This window comes from Dicentrarchus labrax, unplaced genomic scaffold (assembly GCF_905237075.1).
Source record: "Dicentrarchus labrax unplaced genomic scaffold, dlabrax2021, whole genome shotgun sequence".
NCBI lineage: Eukaryota > Metazoa > Chordata > Actinopteri > Moronidae > Dicentrarchus > Dicentrarchus labrax.
Genome location: NW_026136722.1, coordinates 12277504 through 12291833, shown reverse-complemented (window position 1 = coordinate 12291833; position 14330 = coordinate 12277504). Strand labels below are relative to the sequence as shown.

The 14330-nt window shown below is 41.6% G+C and overlaps 1 protein-coding gene across 2 annotated transcripts; it reads left to right on the top strand.

Annotated features, from left to right (window-relative positions):
- Positions 1 to 420: 420 nt before the first annotated feature.
- Positions 421 to 13605, top strand: mrtfbb (myocardin related transcription factor Bb). Of its 2 annotated transcripts, none has more exons than XM_051387252.1 (14): positions 421 to 641; positions 3909 to 3974; positions 5603 to 5658; positions 5760 to 5835; positions 6092 to 6253; positions 6433 to 6608; positions 7043 to 7189; positions 8093 to 8334; positions 8644 to 8779; positions 8885 to 9784; positions 10604 to 10714; positions 10851 to 10979; positions 11072 to 11132; positions 11232 to 13605. In XM_051387252.1, exons 1-14 carry the CDS (start codon positions 557 to 559, stop codon positions 11678 to 11680), a joined length of 2796 nt encoding a protein of 931 aa, XP_051243212.1. In that variant the 5' UTR covers positions 421 to 556; the 3' UTR covers positions 11681 to 13605. The 2 variants fall into 2 exon arrangements, with proteins under 2 accessions (XP_051243212.1, XP_051243210.1); XM_051387250.1 differs by having other exon boundaries at positions 421 to 656.
- The last annotated feature ends 725 nt before the right edge of the window (positions 13606 to 14330 follow it).

Genomic DNA, 14330 nt, shown 5'->3' with positions numbered 1-14330 from the left:
ACATTGCTATAAATCCGTGTTGTTACAATGAAGAGTAACAATGAAAACAATAATCACTATACATGTTAAATCAAAACTAACTAAACTAAGATAAGCTTCCATGTCCCTTAAGACCCAGTGTGTTTGTTCTTGTCATTGTTATTTATTGGTACAAATATTTCTGGAGAAAAAAAACACTGTTACTCATAGAGACCTCCCCTTAAAAATTCCCAACAGCTTGTTTTGATCAACTTTATATTTGTCACCAGGATACGATTTCCTCCACTCCTGATTATTCACAAAGTAATATTACAAAACCCAGCAGAATGCTGGTTTTGTGCTGTAGTATGATGAGTCCTTTGTGAGTACAGCAAAATGACCTAGCGAGGGTTAACATGAGCAGCACTGTGTTCCCTCCTCCTGACATTGACTGAGTACACACACACACTTTCCCCGCTGAGGCCAGCACACAGCCAGAGAGGAGGGACTGTTTGCAGCTCTGAAGGCCAGCTGTCGTTCGCTCAGAGCTGGGTCTTTTCTCTCTCACTCCCCCGTTCTCCACTGGCCTCATCACTCCATGGGACTCCAGACCTGGCCGCCAAGCAAACCACCACTCTCCTCTATGGCCTGCCTTGATGTGGAGACCCCTTCCATCTGCAGGGGTAAATTCAAATCAGGTGCTTTTTCTTTTTCGTGTCTAACCTACGTGCATTTCATTGTTTTATCTGAGTATCTGCGTAAAGTAAAGTAAAGTTTTTTACTCTTGTTAATCTTGACCGATGCTGGCAGCAATCGAAGGGGGGTTGTAGTGACGTAGACATAGCCCTAACAGGAAATGACAGGGCAACAGAAAAGCTCATCACAATGATTCATGCCAAGCATCATTCTTACAGGAGAGTCTATTGTCTTCTGATGGATAATAAATCAAACTGCGTAGGAGAGATTTAGGAGACAATACTCATCAGTTTATACTGTCTATGTTTATATTGGCACTCGGTTATGGTTTTCTGTCACATGATGTAAGCATGAATTCATGCTTGTAATGTAAGTACACACAGTGAGCTTAATTCAAATGGAGTGCAATACACAGATATGCTGCTGATTCTGATCATTATTTTTAATCTTTCTTGTTTGCAGTCAGCAGCAGCATATTCCACTTGATTAGACTAGGAGTTGTGTAGATTCTTCCAAAATAATCAATGTCACTAGTGTTTAGGTTCTAGATTATGGTGAATTTATTGCAATGTCTATAAAGTGACTGTAATGAAAATATTTGCCAACCTCCAAAGTTCATGAGGTATCTAAGCTACATGTTGAGATTCTGTATTTTTTCTATCCTACTAAAGTGATAATGTCCAAATTGCTTTTTACTATTGTAAGAAGATGCCTAACAACACTCAAATGACAAACGTGTATAATACAAGGTTAAATTCCTTTTCGCCAGGGCCATTATCCAAGATTTACATTCACAACATTTTATTTAAATTGTATGTCAGTAAGTTATTATTGATGATCTGACTGAATATAACTTTCCATACCAGTTTCTCAAACAGCATTTGAGAACACACTTACTCATGGGGAAGGAAACTAACATGTTTTTTCATCACTTTGAATCTGGCTTCCTCTTAGGCCCTTTTGCTTTGGGAAAAAATAATATGCAATACCAACTGACTGCCCATATCAACATTTTAGCTCCATTTTATCTTCTATACATTCTCACTCAGTGATCGTAAATTTCTGATTTGTTGAACTGATAAGTAATGGTGTGGTTTAATTTAAGAACATGTGATAAACTCTTTGATACTTACTGTTTGCCTTTGTGCATTTGAACAACCATCTTCATAAATGTTACTTACTCAGTTGTCAACTCAATAATTACATACTTACAATATAAGACCAAGTCCATCAATTAAATTGAACTCAGGTATACTTTTTTGCCCCATCTGAGTGCAAGTCCTAAAAAAATATATCTTTATTACTTTTTTGATAAACTATATAATCTGTATACACATGGTTTAGTCTACCTCTGGTTTTAAATGCCTTGATCTTTACTAAAATAGGATTCTGTTTAGTGTCTGTGGTATTTATAACAGTAAAATCAACATAACCCAATGTCAGACTCTTTCTAAACTAAATTCAACTTTGTCTGGACAAGAAGTATCTGTCACCACGCCAAACCGTTTTTTTATTTGTACTGTTGATAAAAAAAAAAAAAAAAAAAGCCAAATAAAATAAAAGGTCTGATTGGAGACCTCCAGGGCTGATTTGCTGAGAACAACATGGGTCTGAGATTAGAGATTACATCAGTAGGCAGGGCTTTCAGCAGAGCCTTCTTTCTGTGTTTCTCCAACAACCTCTGTTTACGCTCTGCTGGTGAGCTAGAGAGCGGAGCCAGTTTGCATCACGGAGAGGTTAGCCAGGGTTCAGGTTGAACACACGATGACACAAAATGAGGAGGACCCCAGGCATGAGGTGTACCCCCATACTGATGGTAAAATAAATCTCTGCATTCTCTTGTGGTGCTGGAAGGCAGCTTTTGGTGTTATTGATATGCAGTTATATGCACTCATAAATTTTCTTGCCTGTGGCATTTTGTCCAAGTCACAGTGGATATGAATATTGAGACAAAGCAATGGCAATTTTTTACAATCTCATGGTATGATCTGTCTCAGGCTGACCATAACCCCCCTGGCCTGGGTTTGTAATAGGAAACACAGCAGGCGGGGCAGGCACACTGTGTTCTCTGCTCCAGAGTTGATGGGCTGCTCTGAGACAAGACTCGGCCTCCCACCCTTTGCCTCAGCACTTGTCACTCTGTGTTCTCTTGCCCACCAGTAGAAACCCGTGAGCGTCCCCTCGGCTCTGCATACAACTGGAGATCCCACCCCTTTAACTACCCAAAGATTTCATGGTTCCCAGGCCTTGTTCTCACAGCTGCCCAGTTTATTTTTAATAGAGTGAGTCACAGAGGCCTGTTCAGACGCAGCGCCTTTCCCAGGAGAGCAGGTCTGTGTGTGTGTGTGTGTGTGTGTGTGTGTGTGTGTGTGTGTGTGGAGTGAATGGGAGTAGCTGTTTCCCCTGAGCCACTGAGCAGTTCATGCTAAGCTGGCTTCACTACAGTGGTGACGATAAGAGTCTCATGTACCTCACACCGGCGCCTCATTCGTCACCATCACCCTTTACCCTCCTCTTGGAACTGTTTTTTTCAGCATGAAGTGATGTTATTCTACTGAAATAACATGTCCACGCTCACTTGTTTATAAATGTTTAAACTGGGATCTTACTACAGTTTATATTGATGGGAAAATAACACTGAAGAACATCCAAGTACTGTATGTGGGGCCTGCGTGCTCAAGACTCAACAATTTCTGCTGGAGGATAGTCGTGTCTTTGATGTGTCACACTTATCACCGCTTTCCACCCTAAGCAGTATTACTTTTTAAAACAATTTATGAAATTGACACAATTCACTTGGCTTTTTCTGGTGTCGTGACCATCTCCTTGCTCATTATCATGACCGCAGGCCTAACATTATTCCCTCTTTTATCTGCCTGTACTCTGTACTGTAGTTACTTTGTTTGACTCCTCTGTGTATTTGCATCCCACACAGAGATATTGAATCTCATTGGGAGGGATCTCAGCCAATCACATTGCACGGTTCAAGTCTAACTGTTGTAAAACTTGTGGTACTGTTAACAACCATAGTTAAAACCATACAGGAAGTGAATAGGATGTCTGTGGTGGTGAACCCGGTTTACTGTTGGGCCTTTGGGGTAGCATATTGATTGAGAAATAATAAGTACTTTGTTTTATTTGAAGTCTGGCAGGTTTCACAGTTAAAGCCAGAGATGGTTGTTAGTTGACTCAGCGGACTTGGCTTTGCATGGTAAACGTTCAACTCTGACCTTTGTGTCTCTGCACTCTCACAGTCCTCCAGCTCTGTCTGCAGCAGAGGAGAACTCGGGAGCAGCTTGTGGAGCAAGGCATCATGCCGCGTGAGTATTCATATCGCTAACAAAAAGTTTATGTGACCAGTATGTCCTGAACCCAGAGTTCCTTTATCTTGCTACTAACCTACTTACCTTTACTACCATGGCTTTTGGAGTGCATATTTGCAGTACCATTAACAGTGCCATGTGACACAGGCAAGACCCAATGACAGACAATATGTTTACTTGCATTTAAGGTGATTACATTGCATCTGTGTAATTGATGTTCGGGCTTACACTTGCAGTCTTTTGCTTTATTAGGGGAAGTTTTATTTTATAGAACTGTCTGAATGGTTTAATAACATTGTGTGTGTCTGCACATAAATCAATTGCTTTATTCTAGAAAGTGTGAATTGCATTGTCCTAATAGTCACTTAATTGTATTACCAACAATAAAGATCTCTCAAAGATTTAACAATAAGCAATCAAGCAGCAGACCAGTATCATAAAGGAAAGAACTGGTTCCTACTTTATATCATCCATCCTTGTGACAAAAGTGGAGCAGACTCAGTCTCTGTGCTACATCTAATAAAAGATGAGCTGAATCTGTGACAGAATCATGCTGATAGCTGAAAAGGTAAAGAGAAAGAAAGACAGAGCTCTTCCTCTTTGTCCCGCTCTCTCCTGAGAAGCCTCCTGCTGTCAGGCTTTCTTCAGCTCCTGTCTGGCTCCACACAGGCACATGAGTCAGCGACTGAGCCTTCAGTGGAGGTCAGTCGTCCTCTGGCCAAGCGTGGCCTGCACACAAACCTCTCAGGCCATTCTCCACTAAAGTGCTCTGCTGCTCCCACACTTACTGGCTTATGGTTGGTATGCAGTGAGGTTTAGGTGATGAGCAGGAATGTTTTGCTTTGCTCTTCTGACACACTCCTCAGGGCGCCCCTTCGGCTGATGGGTCCTTAAACCAAACAGTGCTCGTCATAGCAGAGGTGACCAGTCAGTGAGTCGGACCTTGCATATAGCAGGAGTTTATTCAGTGAGATCAAAGAGGAACTCTCTGCATGGATCAGTCTCTCTGCTTGAGTCAGTAAAGCTGGCCCTTCCTGTTTAACTCCCATGAGCTCCTGCTTATTAATGTCACACTCTTGCAGAACAACAAAAACATGAATATAATGATATAAAAATGGAGTTTGAATTCAGGCCAATTTATACTTTTCCTTCACCAAGTGTGTCAAACGTTTATGTTTATGTAACTATTTGCTGCTACACATCCAGCAGTGTTCATTCTCTACAGGGATGTATATGTCTTGTACTTTTTAGGAAGCAACTTTAATAACTTTAAACTGCTTCTCAAGTCCAGTTTGTATGTGTTTGGTGAAAAAAAATAATTGTGTAGTGTATACAGTAGAAACATTTTGTAGCTCATATTGTTCTAGTGGTATTGTGGTTACATCATCCTTTTTGTTGTTTCAGAGATCAATGTGTTTTTTGCTAATTAAAAGTACTCAAAAACAAAGCAGCAAAAACAGCCAAAGGCAAATGGCCTTTTGGAAATAGAAGAGGGAAAAAAATGAGAAAACACCTTAGATCAATAATCATTTATTTTAAAATGGAAGGAACAGTTTCCTTGTGTGTGGAAATACAGTATATTGACCAAGAAAAGTTATGGGTTTTGTTGATTCACCTTTTCACAGCTCTGAAAACACCTGCTGCCTTTCATGAGCAGATTCGCAGCCTGGAGAGAGCCAGGGTAAGACATCAACTAATATCATTACACTGCAGGTCTTGATTTTATTCATCTAAATCTAGATTATGCCCCAAAAATATTCAGATTATTTATTTTTTTAACAGACTGGAAACTTCTTAAAGCACAAACTCTGCAGCAGACCTGAGCGCTCAGAGCTGGTCCGTATGCACATCCTACAAGGTAATCATCCTCCTGTGTGTTTTTACTGGGAAATGGTGTCTGGATAACAGGGATGAACAATGTGCTTATTCATCTAATCACACGTATTTCCTGTTTAAATTTGTTTTACATAGTTAGAACCAGATATATGTCTTTGAGGTTGACAGAAGTTTGTGATGTCTGGCTGGGTCTGTAATGAGTCACCCTTACAGAGCAGTTAAGAGGCTGACTGATGCTGGCTGGATTCACAGTTAATGATCCTTTGTGTATTTATCAGAAACACAGGCTGAACCCTGTCTGCAGGCCACACAGATGAAGCTCAAGAGGGCCAGGCTGGCTGATGATCTCAATGAGAAGATCGCCCAGCGTCCTGGACCCATGGAGCTGGTGGAGAAGAACATCCTGCCTGTTGACTCTGCTGCCGAAGAGGTCATCCATGGTAGATACTCATCAACACTTGTGTCTTCACTGTCAGAAGACCTGAGCCATTCAAAATTTTTGTTTTAGACCTCTTTGGTGCCCCGTTCGCCACTTACAGTGACAGTCAAAAGGTTAACTAATTTATCTTTTAAATAAATAATAAGCTGTACTTGCTTATGTTTGATGCTGGCCCCACAGGCGATAAGGCAAACTACTCCAAGCCACCAGATATTTACAACTTTGATGAGGACAGCAGTGATGCCCTATCACCACAACTGCCTGCCAGCCAACAATCTCCCAGCTCTGCCTCTCCAAGGGAGTCTGGGGGGACTGAGGCCACTTCTTCTTCCTCTAACTTAAACTCTCCCATACAGGTAGACCAATACCTTGAACCATAACAATTTATAAAACATAAACTGTCAATATCGGCCTTCTTGGCAAGTTATCTCATATAGCAATTATTAAACAATTCTTTCAACAAAGTGAATAAGCTTCTCATGTTTTAATGCTGGCTGGACACTGGTAGAATTTTTCATTTATTAGAAACATAATATTTTGGATCTTAATTTAACTTTATTTGCTGTATGCACACACAGTGTACTAACCATGTATAATGTTTTCATCATTTGAAAAAATATTTTGTACACATTCTTTTATTTTCTGAGTGATTATCAACCTGTTTTTGGTTACATTATCCCAGTTGAGGGGCTTTTCTTTCCTTGCGTGGCATGATGATTAACAGGCGTGGCGGCTTCACTGTTCTTACTGAACGGATCATGTGGTTTCTCTCTGTCTCTGCTTTTCTTAGCACTCCCCACCACCTAACTCACAGTCCACATCAGATGTAGTCAACCTCGTCTCCACCAGTGAGCAACTGAGCAACCAACAAGTATCTCCACTTCAGCCAATCACCACTGTTGTCCCCATTATCACACAAGGACCAGTTCTTATGAAGGTGAGCTTCAGATATGTTTTTAACAGCTTAGGTATTTCAAAGTCTTCTTAATCTTACCTGTAAGTGTGTTTTTAAGGATGAGTTAATTTAGGTAGTTTATTCACTCACAATCTTGACATGAAATTGAGCTCTATTGCTCAGCTCTTTGTCTCTCTGATTTATTGACTATGTTGTTGTTTTTTAGTTTCCTTTGGAAATGTGATGAGCGATGTGATGTCAGAACACACAGAGTGTGTTTTGTCATACTGAAAGCCACATCAGATTTGGGGTGAACTGTCAGCTTTCAGCCAAGTCAAACACTGTTCAAAGAACAACAGGGTTTTAAGTCATATCATAAATCTTTGGGCTTAAATTGGTGCCAGCCACAGTTTGTCTTCAATTAGGGTCAAATGACAGGCTGGCCTTCCTCATTCAGGCTCTGTAAAATGTAAGCCAAAAATCAAAGGACAGGAGTGAAGCAATAACTTGTGCATTTATCATAATCCAGTTATCCTCCAAGCATAAGATAAACTCTCCCTCCCTTCGAATATGATAGGGGAATGAGCTTGACAAATTGAAGGGTGTGCTCAGCTTGAGTTTCTTGTTTTGTAGCTAGAACTCGTTGCTCCTATGCCAAGCCATTTTCATGTGTATCCTGTAACTGCAGGTGGTAAAACAATAAGGGTCACATTTCCACTACCCGTTTCCTCATCCTGCAGTTCTCACAGGGTGTCGGAACAATGTTCCACCTTAACGCTTCAAGCTATAAAAATCCAGTATCAGTTCCAAGTCTTGCAATGTTGGTACTGGCAATGCTAACTGTATTCCCTGATAAACTGGACTGAGATCAGTCACAGGGATCAAATATCCTCCAGATGGTCCTCTCTGGTTTTACATGCCCCTGTTCTTTGTTGTGTTCTGCAGCAAAGCCTGCCCAAGCTACCCGGCGATAAAAGCCGCAGCAAAAGGAGCAAAGAGCCCAAACCACGGGTGAAAAAGTTAAAGTACCATCAGTACATCCCCCCAGACCAGAAGCAGGAGCTCAATGAAGTGCCGATGGACTCAGCTTATGCCCGCCTCCTGCAGCAACAGCAGCAGTTCCTGCAGCTCCAGATCCTAAGCCAGCAGCAGTACAACTACCAGACCGTCCCACCTGCCACACTCAAGTATGGCTTCATTCAGCAACACAAACACAAAATGTACCTTTATGTGCATAGGCTGATAACTTTGTATTGAGTTCATTACTATAAAAAACTAACTAATGTTTCTTCCTGTCAGTAAGAAGTATTGATTTTCAACAAACTCTTATCAAAAGTTCACACCTGGTTTTGTATAATTATAACTGTTTAACCACAGCTGTTGTCTCGTATTTTATACATTTCCTTCCTTCCTACACAGAAGCTGCGGATTGGGAAAATAGTTTAGATTCCCTCTCTAATGTGTACTCCCCTTTTCTTCTCATCTTATTACAACAGACCACCAACTGAGGTACAAACCAGCTGTTCCAGTGTTGTTCTGAGTGGAAACCCTGTGTCTACCACTGGGCAGCCTCGGCACACTCAGACGAACCGCAAGCCAGATCATTTGCCATCTAATCTGGACGAGATGAAGGTGACACGTTGCTGCCTGCACACAGTCTGACTATATATGCACCTTCATGCTGCAGAGGAGAACAAGCTAAATGTTGAGGTATTTGATAATAATCTTTCTTTACAGGTTGCAGAGCTGAAAATGGAACTAAAACTCAGATCTTTGCCTGTTTCTGGGACTAAGACAGATCTGATAGAGCGGCTAAAGTTGTATCAGGAGAACTCTAACATCCAGACTGCTACTGCCATTGAGACACCAGCCGTCACGTCAGCCTCACAGTCTGAAAACATAAAGTTAACCCCGCCTGTGTCCCCTATAGCCTCCAAGGTGTCCAGTCTGGGCATAGAGGACAGTAGTATGGCAGACAGCCCCACCAAGCTCTCAGATGCTCTGTCTCCAACTCACACTGCTCCCTGTGTGAACTCCCCACGGAGAGCTCCACAGGAGGAGTGTCCCACAGAGACACTGCCCTATGAGAAGAATTCTGAGAAGGACAAACGTCTCCATGAGAAGGAGCGTCAGATTGAGGAGTTGATGAGGAAACTGGAGCAGGAGCAGAGGCTGGTGGAAGAGCTGAAGATGCAGCTGGAGGTGGAGAAGAGGAGTCAGCAAGGAGATTCTCCACCTCAGCTCAGCCCTCTTGCTACCATCCAGGTCAAAGAGGAAAACAGGACCCCATCAAACTGCTCAGCATCCTGTAGTTCTCCTGGTCTGCCAGTGTTGGTCAAACAAGAGGAAGTGGCAGATCAAAGCAACTTGGCTCCTCAAAATAAGTTAATCATCAGCCATCAAACTATCAAGCAGCCTGAAACCCTGCAGCCTATCCAGACTGGAGCTCAGATTCTCCAGCCTGCATCCCTTCCTGCCTCAGCAGCCACTATCCAGATCCCTGCCAACAGCATCAAATTATACACTACTGTTAGCAGCACAGGCCCAGGCCTCATCCAGACCTCTGGACAGGTGCCACCGAAAATAGAGGCCTCAGCAGCAGTACAACAGCAATGCAGCACTCAGCCAATGACAAAGGTAAGAAAACACACTTATGCTTGCACAAGCTGCCACGGTTCCTCTCTTTATTAGTCATCAGTATCAACTGAGGTTTTCTGCTAGTTTTGGATTTCTTTAAAATGTGCTAACTTGAGTTGTATGTGATCATCCATATGTGTAGTGTGTGCACCTGAAATAACTATTTTCTATGCAGTAAATAAAGATTAGGTTACCCATCTTACATCTGGTGCAGTGTTTTTGATGGCACGATGTAATCACACATCAGAAGTTGATGCTCTATGATGGGCAATGCATCGTTTTTGTTGCCATAATAATAACAGTCCTCAGCTGGGTGGTGGAATCCTTCCCTATTTACATCAAAAGAAGGCTTGTGGAAACTTGGGTTACTGGAGCAGGTGCTGAGTGAAGGCTGACAGTAGTGCCCTGACTGCCCTCTGTCGTCCCTCTGCTCTGAGCCAAACAACCAGCCAGAATTAGCAACAGAAACCACAACTCAATGCTAACTGAGGAGAACACTCATGAGCTACACTGCATAGCACTGTAAACAATGCTCTCACTAGTGGGGCGAAAGGTGGTGATACTTCAACTGAAGACGGCCCAATGCAAGTAACATTGCTAAAAAGCAGAGAGTGCAGACCAGTCTTTGTTTAGGTTGCACACAATTCCCAGCCTTTGTCCCTCAAAAGACCTTGGTTACTACAACAGTAGTGTTTAAGTGTGTTTAAGATAGTGGTTGTTAGGATGCACTACTTTTCCATGCGTTTAGGAGAGAGCACACTGATGGCATTAATGCACTCATTACTCCTCCATGCTGACCTGTCTATATTTTTTGTGCAGACTTGGAGGATGGATCGTACAGCACATAGCTTACTCAACACATTCCCAGCAAGTGGATGTCCTGTGGGAGCATCCTCAAGCCAAGCTGGTCCTAAAGGACCTGCTAATAAGGTAGAGGTTGATCCTTTGGTCTCTTTTACTGTGGTTTACTTACTAATTTGCAACTGCATTTGAATGATGGTTTGTATCAGATGTATCCTGTTTTTCATTTGGTGTAAAGGGACTGTTGTCTTTTCCCGTTAAACAGTCTCACTGTGCCAGCCAGCCAACTTTCTTGCAGCAGCGAAAATTCGCAAACCATGTGTCAAAGTGTAAAGACCCACCCCGCTACGAGGATGCAGTTAAACAGACACGCAGCATGCTAACAGATGTTCAGGTGACAAATAAATACACTGTTTTGTATAGTATATCCTTTAAATTGTTACTATAGTCAATCAAACATTGACTGGTATTTTTATTTCTCTGCAGGGTCCCACTGCAGCTAGCCAGCAGATGGATGACCTGTTTGATGTGTTAATTGAGAGTGGTGGTGAGAAATAATTTTCTTTTTTTAGGGGCACTGGTAAAATAAGACATTAAGTCCTAATAACTATTAGATTCTCACACTTTCTCTACATTTTTTTTTCAGAGATCTCCCCCATCGTCAGACAGGATTCTTCCAGCCAAGACAAGCCTCACCCTGTGACAGCCAGTGTAACCACTCTTCCCATCAACACGGTTTTATCACGCCCTCCACCTGTGGTCCAAGTGGCCCAGCAGCCTTCTGCACCGCTCAACCCCTCGACCCAGCTGGAAACCCTCCTGGATGGCACACTGGGTGCTCACACCGAGCCACAAACACATAAGCTGATGGAGGAGCTACATTCACCTATGGTTACGATGGAGGTGGACTTTAATGAAAACACACCACCCTCTGCTTTGAACCTGCACAGCAGCAATATGGACAATATGGACTGGCTGGACCTTACCCTGTGTGTGCCAACAGAGGGGGTCAACCCTTTGGAAATGTCAACGCCGGTGGGCGTCTTCTCTTCTGACTTCCTGGACTCACATGAACTGCACTTGAACTGGGACTAAGTGCAGTCAAGGTGAATTCTTACACCTATAAGACTGTTTCCGATCCATTTTTTATGCAAGTGAGGATATTTTGTTTCATATGTGGACAAAAAAGAGCTTTTGGAGATTTTGCTTTCTGGCCATATAAATCAGCTCAGTAATAATCTAATTGTGCAGTGCCAGTTTAAAAGTTGCTGCACTGCTTCCTTTGAGGTCTTTAAACCCTCTGACTGTATGGGGAGACTGACATAAAGTAGGACTGGTACTGGATTGAGCTGACAGTGGAAATAGCTTTTAAAATTTCAATCTTAAGTTGTACCACTTCTTTGTTATCAATCTGTTCTCATCTTAATGGCTTCTTTGTGTCTTCTGAACTTAATGAATGTACAGTGTTGTATGGACCATGATAATGGCAGAAAGAGCAGGAAAATGTCCTTATCCTGGTTAAAAAAAAACTATTAGACAAACACTGCATGCAGCTGGGGGCAGTTATTGTATGTAGTTCACTCCTCTCTGTCTTGGAATGATTATATCACTATCAAAACAGATTGTAAACACACAACTGCTAAATGTTACGTGTGTATGTACATTTTTAAGCATAAATCAGATGTTAAACTGAGTCACCATAGTGTCAATGGCCCACAAGTGGCCTAGCAGCACTGACCAAATCTTCACTCCTGCATCTGTACACTGTTTAAAACATACTGCACATAAAAAGGAGAATCTTCACTTGGCACAGCTATGGGGAACTAGTCACAAGAGCCACTTGCTGTGCTCTATCGAGACTATATCCAAATGGATGATGATACATTTTTCTTACAACTCATTAGTTTCTTTAAAGACAGGCAGATTGATCCCTAAAGGGTTAAAAATTACTCATTAAAGGTCAGATGTTTTTTGTTTTAGTAGTTTATTCAAAAAGCATAAGCGTTGTGGGCCATACCAGACCACAATCTCTGTGCACAGCAGTGTATCAACACAGACACATCTTTCAGAAAAATAACAATATCCATCAATATGAACCACTGCTCATTTGTGTTATTCACTCACTTCATATTGAAATGCATTACAGTTGATTTGTATTGTAGTGACATCTGCTGGCGAAATCTGAATCAGCCTGAGCTAGCAAAGTTGGTAGTCTGACTGGTTCTCTGTTTTTTTCTTAGCAAGTTGCAAAAAGATGACTTTTGGTATAAAGAAAATACATTTCTGTGTCAAAGAATCCATGTTGCACATAATTAGGATGGTTTCTGGGCAGGTTGAGTATAATGATCACTACACTGAAAACAATGTCTAAACTGGTATTGGCTTCGAAACCGAACTACCTGCCTCCTCATCCCCCTACCAGCTAAACTTTCTCTCAAGATCTCATATCTAAAACCTACCAAGCTGAATATTAATTTTTCCGTCCCCACTGGCTTTAAGCCTGCTATGGTTAAACTTCTGTTTAAGAAATCACACCTTGATCCAGGGTCTCAGGCAGCTCAGTAATTATCAGCCAGTCTTTATCCATTCTTCTCAAAAGTATTAGAGAGTTGTGACTAAGCACCTTTCGGCCCACACATTTAACAGTAACCTTTTTTTAACCTTTTAAAACTGCATTTAGTAAAGTTGTAAATGATCTTCTGCTTACTCTTACTATGGATTCAGATTCCACCTCTGTGCTACTATTACAGAATCTCAGTGGGGCTTTTGACACCACTGATTATTAAACACTCCTAGATGACTGGAAAATCAACCTCCCTGCTGATATCAGACAGTCTGACTCTCTTGAGGCCTATAAATCCAAACTTAAAACGTATCTTTTTGCCTTAACTTTCAGTAAGCTGCTTATTCTTTGATTACGTCAGGACTTGTGCCTGTCAGTCTCAATGAATCTATTAAACCTAATACTTCTAGTCCATGATTGTCCTGCCGGAATAAAACTGTAAACTTTCTGAAAACCACTGCATCTGGCTAACCTTCTGTTTGTTGTCCCACAAGTCCAAGCTGTGTGCCTCTCTCTGTCTCTCTCTGTCTCTCTTTTCACTCAGGCTTCACTGTGTTGGACCCTGGGATCCTGGGATTTCTCTCCATCTATTTGCATCTCTATCCATCCTGGAAGAAGGATCCCCTCCGTTAAAGGAGTTTTTTCTTATCCGAATCAAGAGGTTGTTGTATACTGTACAGATTGTAAAGCCCTTTAAGCCAAATTGTGATTTGTGATACTGGGCTGTATAAATACAATTGGCTTGGCTTGTTTTTTCATGCCATATGTTATATTTTATATAAATGTAACAGTCATTTTGTAAATACAGAGGCTATTTTGGATTTCACGGTTGGCCTGTGACCATCCCTAGTATGCCATTTACCTTTTAGAGATTTTATATAAGGAAAGGCCTTCATTTTTGTAACCCTTAAAGATCCAGTGTGTAACATTTAGGATAATCTATCGACAGAAATGGAATATAATATTCATAGGTATGTTTTCCGTCCCATATAATCACCTGAATATAGAAATTGTTTTTGTTACCTTAGAATGAGCCATTTTTAACAACAGATGCTGTGGGTTGCCTTCCATGGATTCCGCCATGTTGAAAGTTTCTACAGTAGCCCAGAACGGACAAACCAAACACTGGCTGTAGAGGGGGTCTTTTGCGTTTTTTTGCAAGTTTCCCAGCCACTGGAGTTT

What these genes read in the sequence shown, in the direction of transcription:
- mrtfbb (XM_051387250.1), top strand. Translation starts at nt 557, where the DNA reads ATGGGACTCCAGACCTGGCCGCCAAGCAAACCACCACTCTCCTCTATG. An exon ending in GGAGCAAGGCATCATGCCGC is followed by an intron (nt 3,975 to 5,602) that starts GTGAGTATTCAT and finishes ACCTTTTCACAG; the next exon opens with CTCTGAAAACACCTGCTGCC. An exon ending in CTAATCTGGACGAGATGAAG is followed by an intron (nt 8,780 to 8,884) that starts GTGACACGTTGC and finishes CTTTCTTTACAG; the next exon opens with GTTGCAGAGCTGAAAATGGA.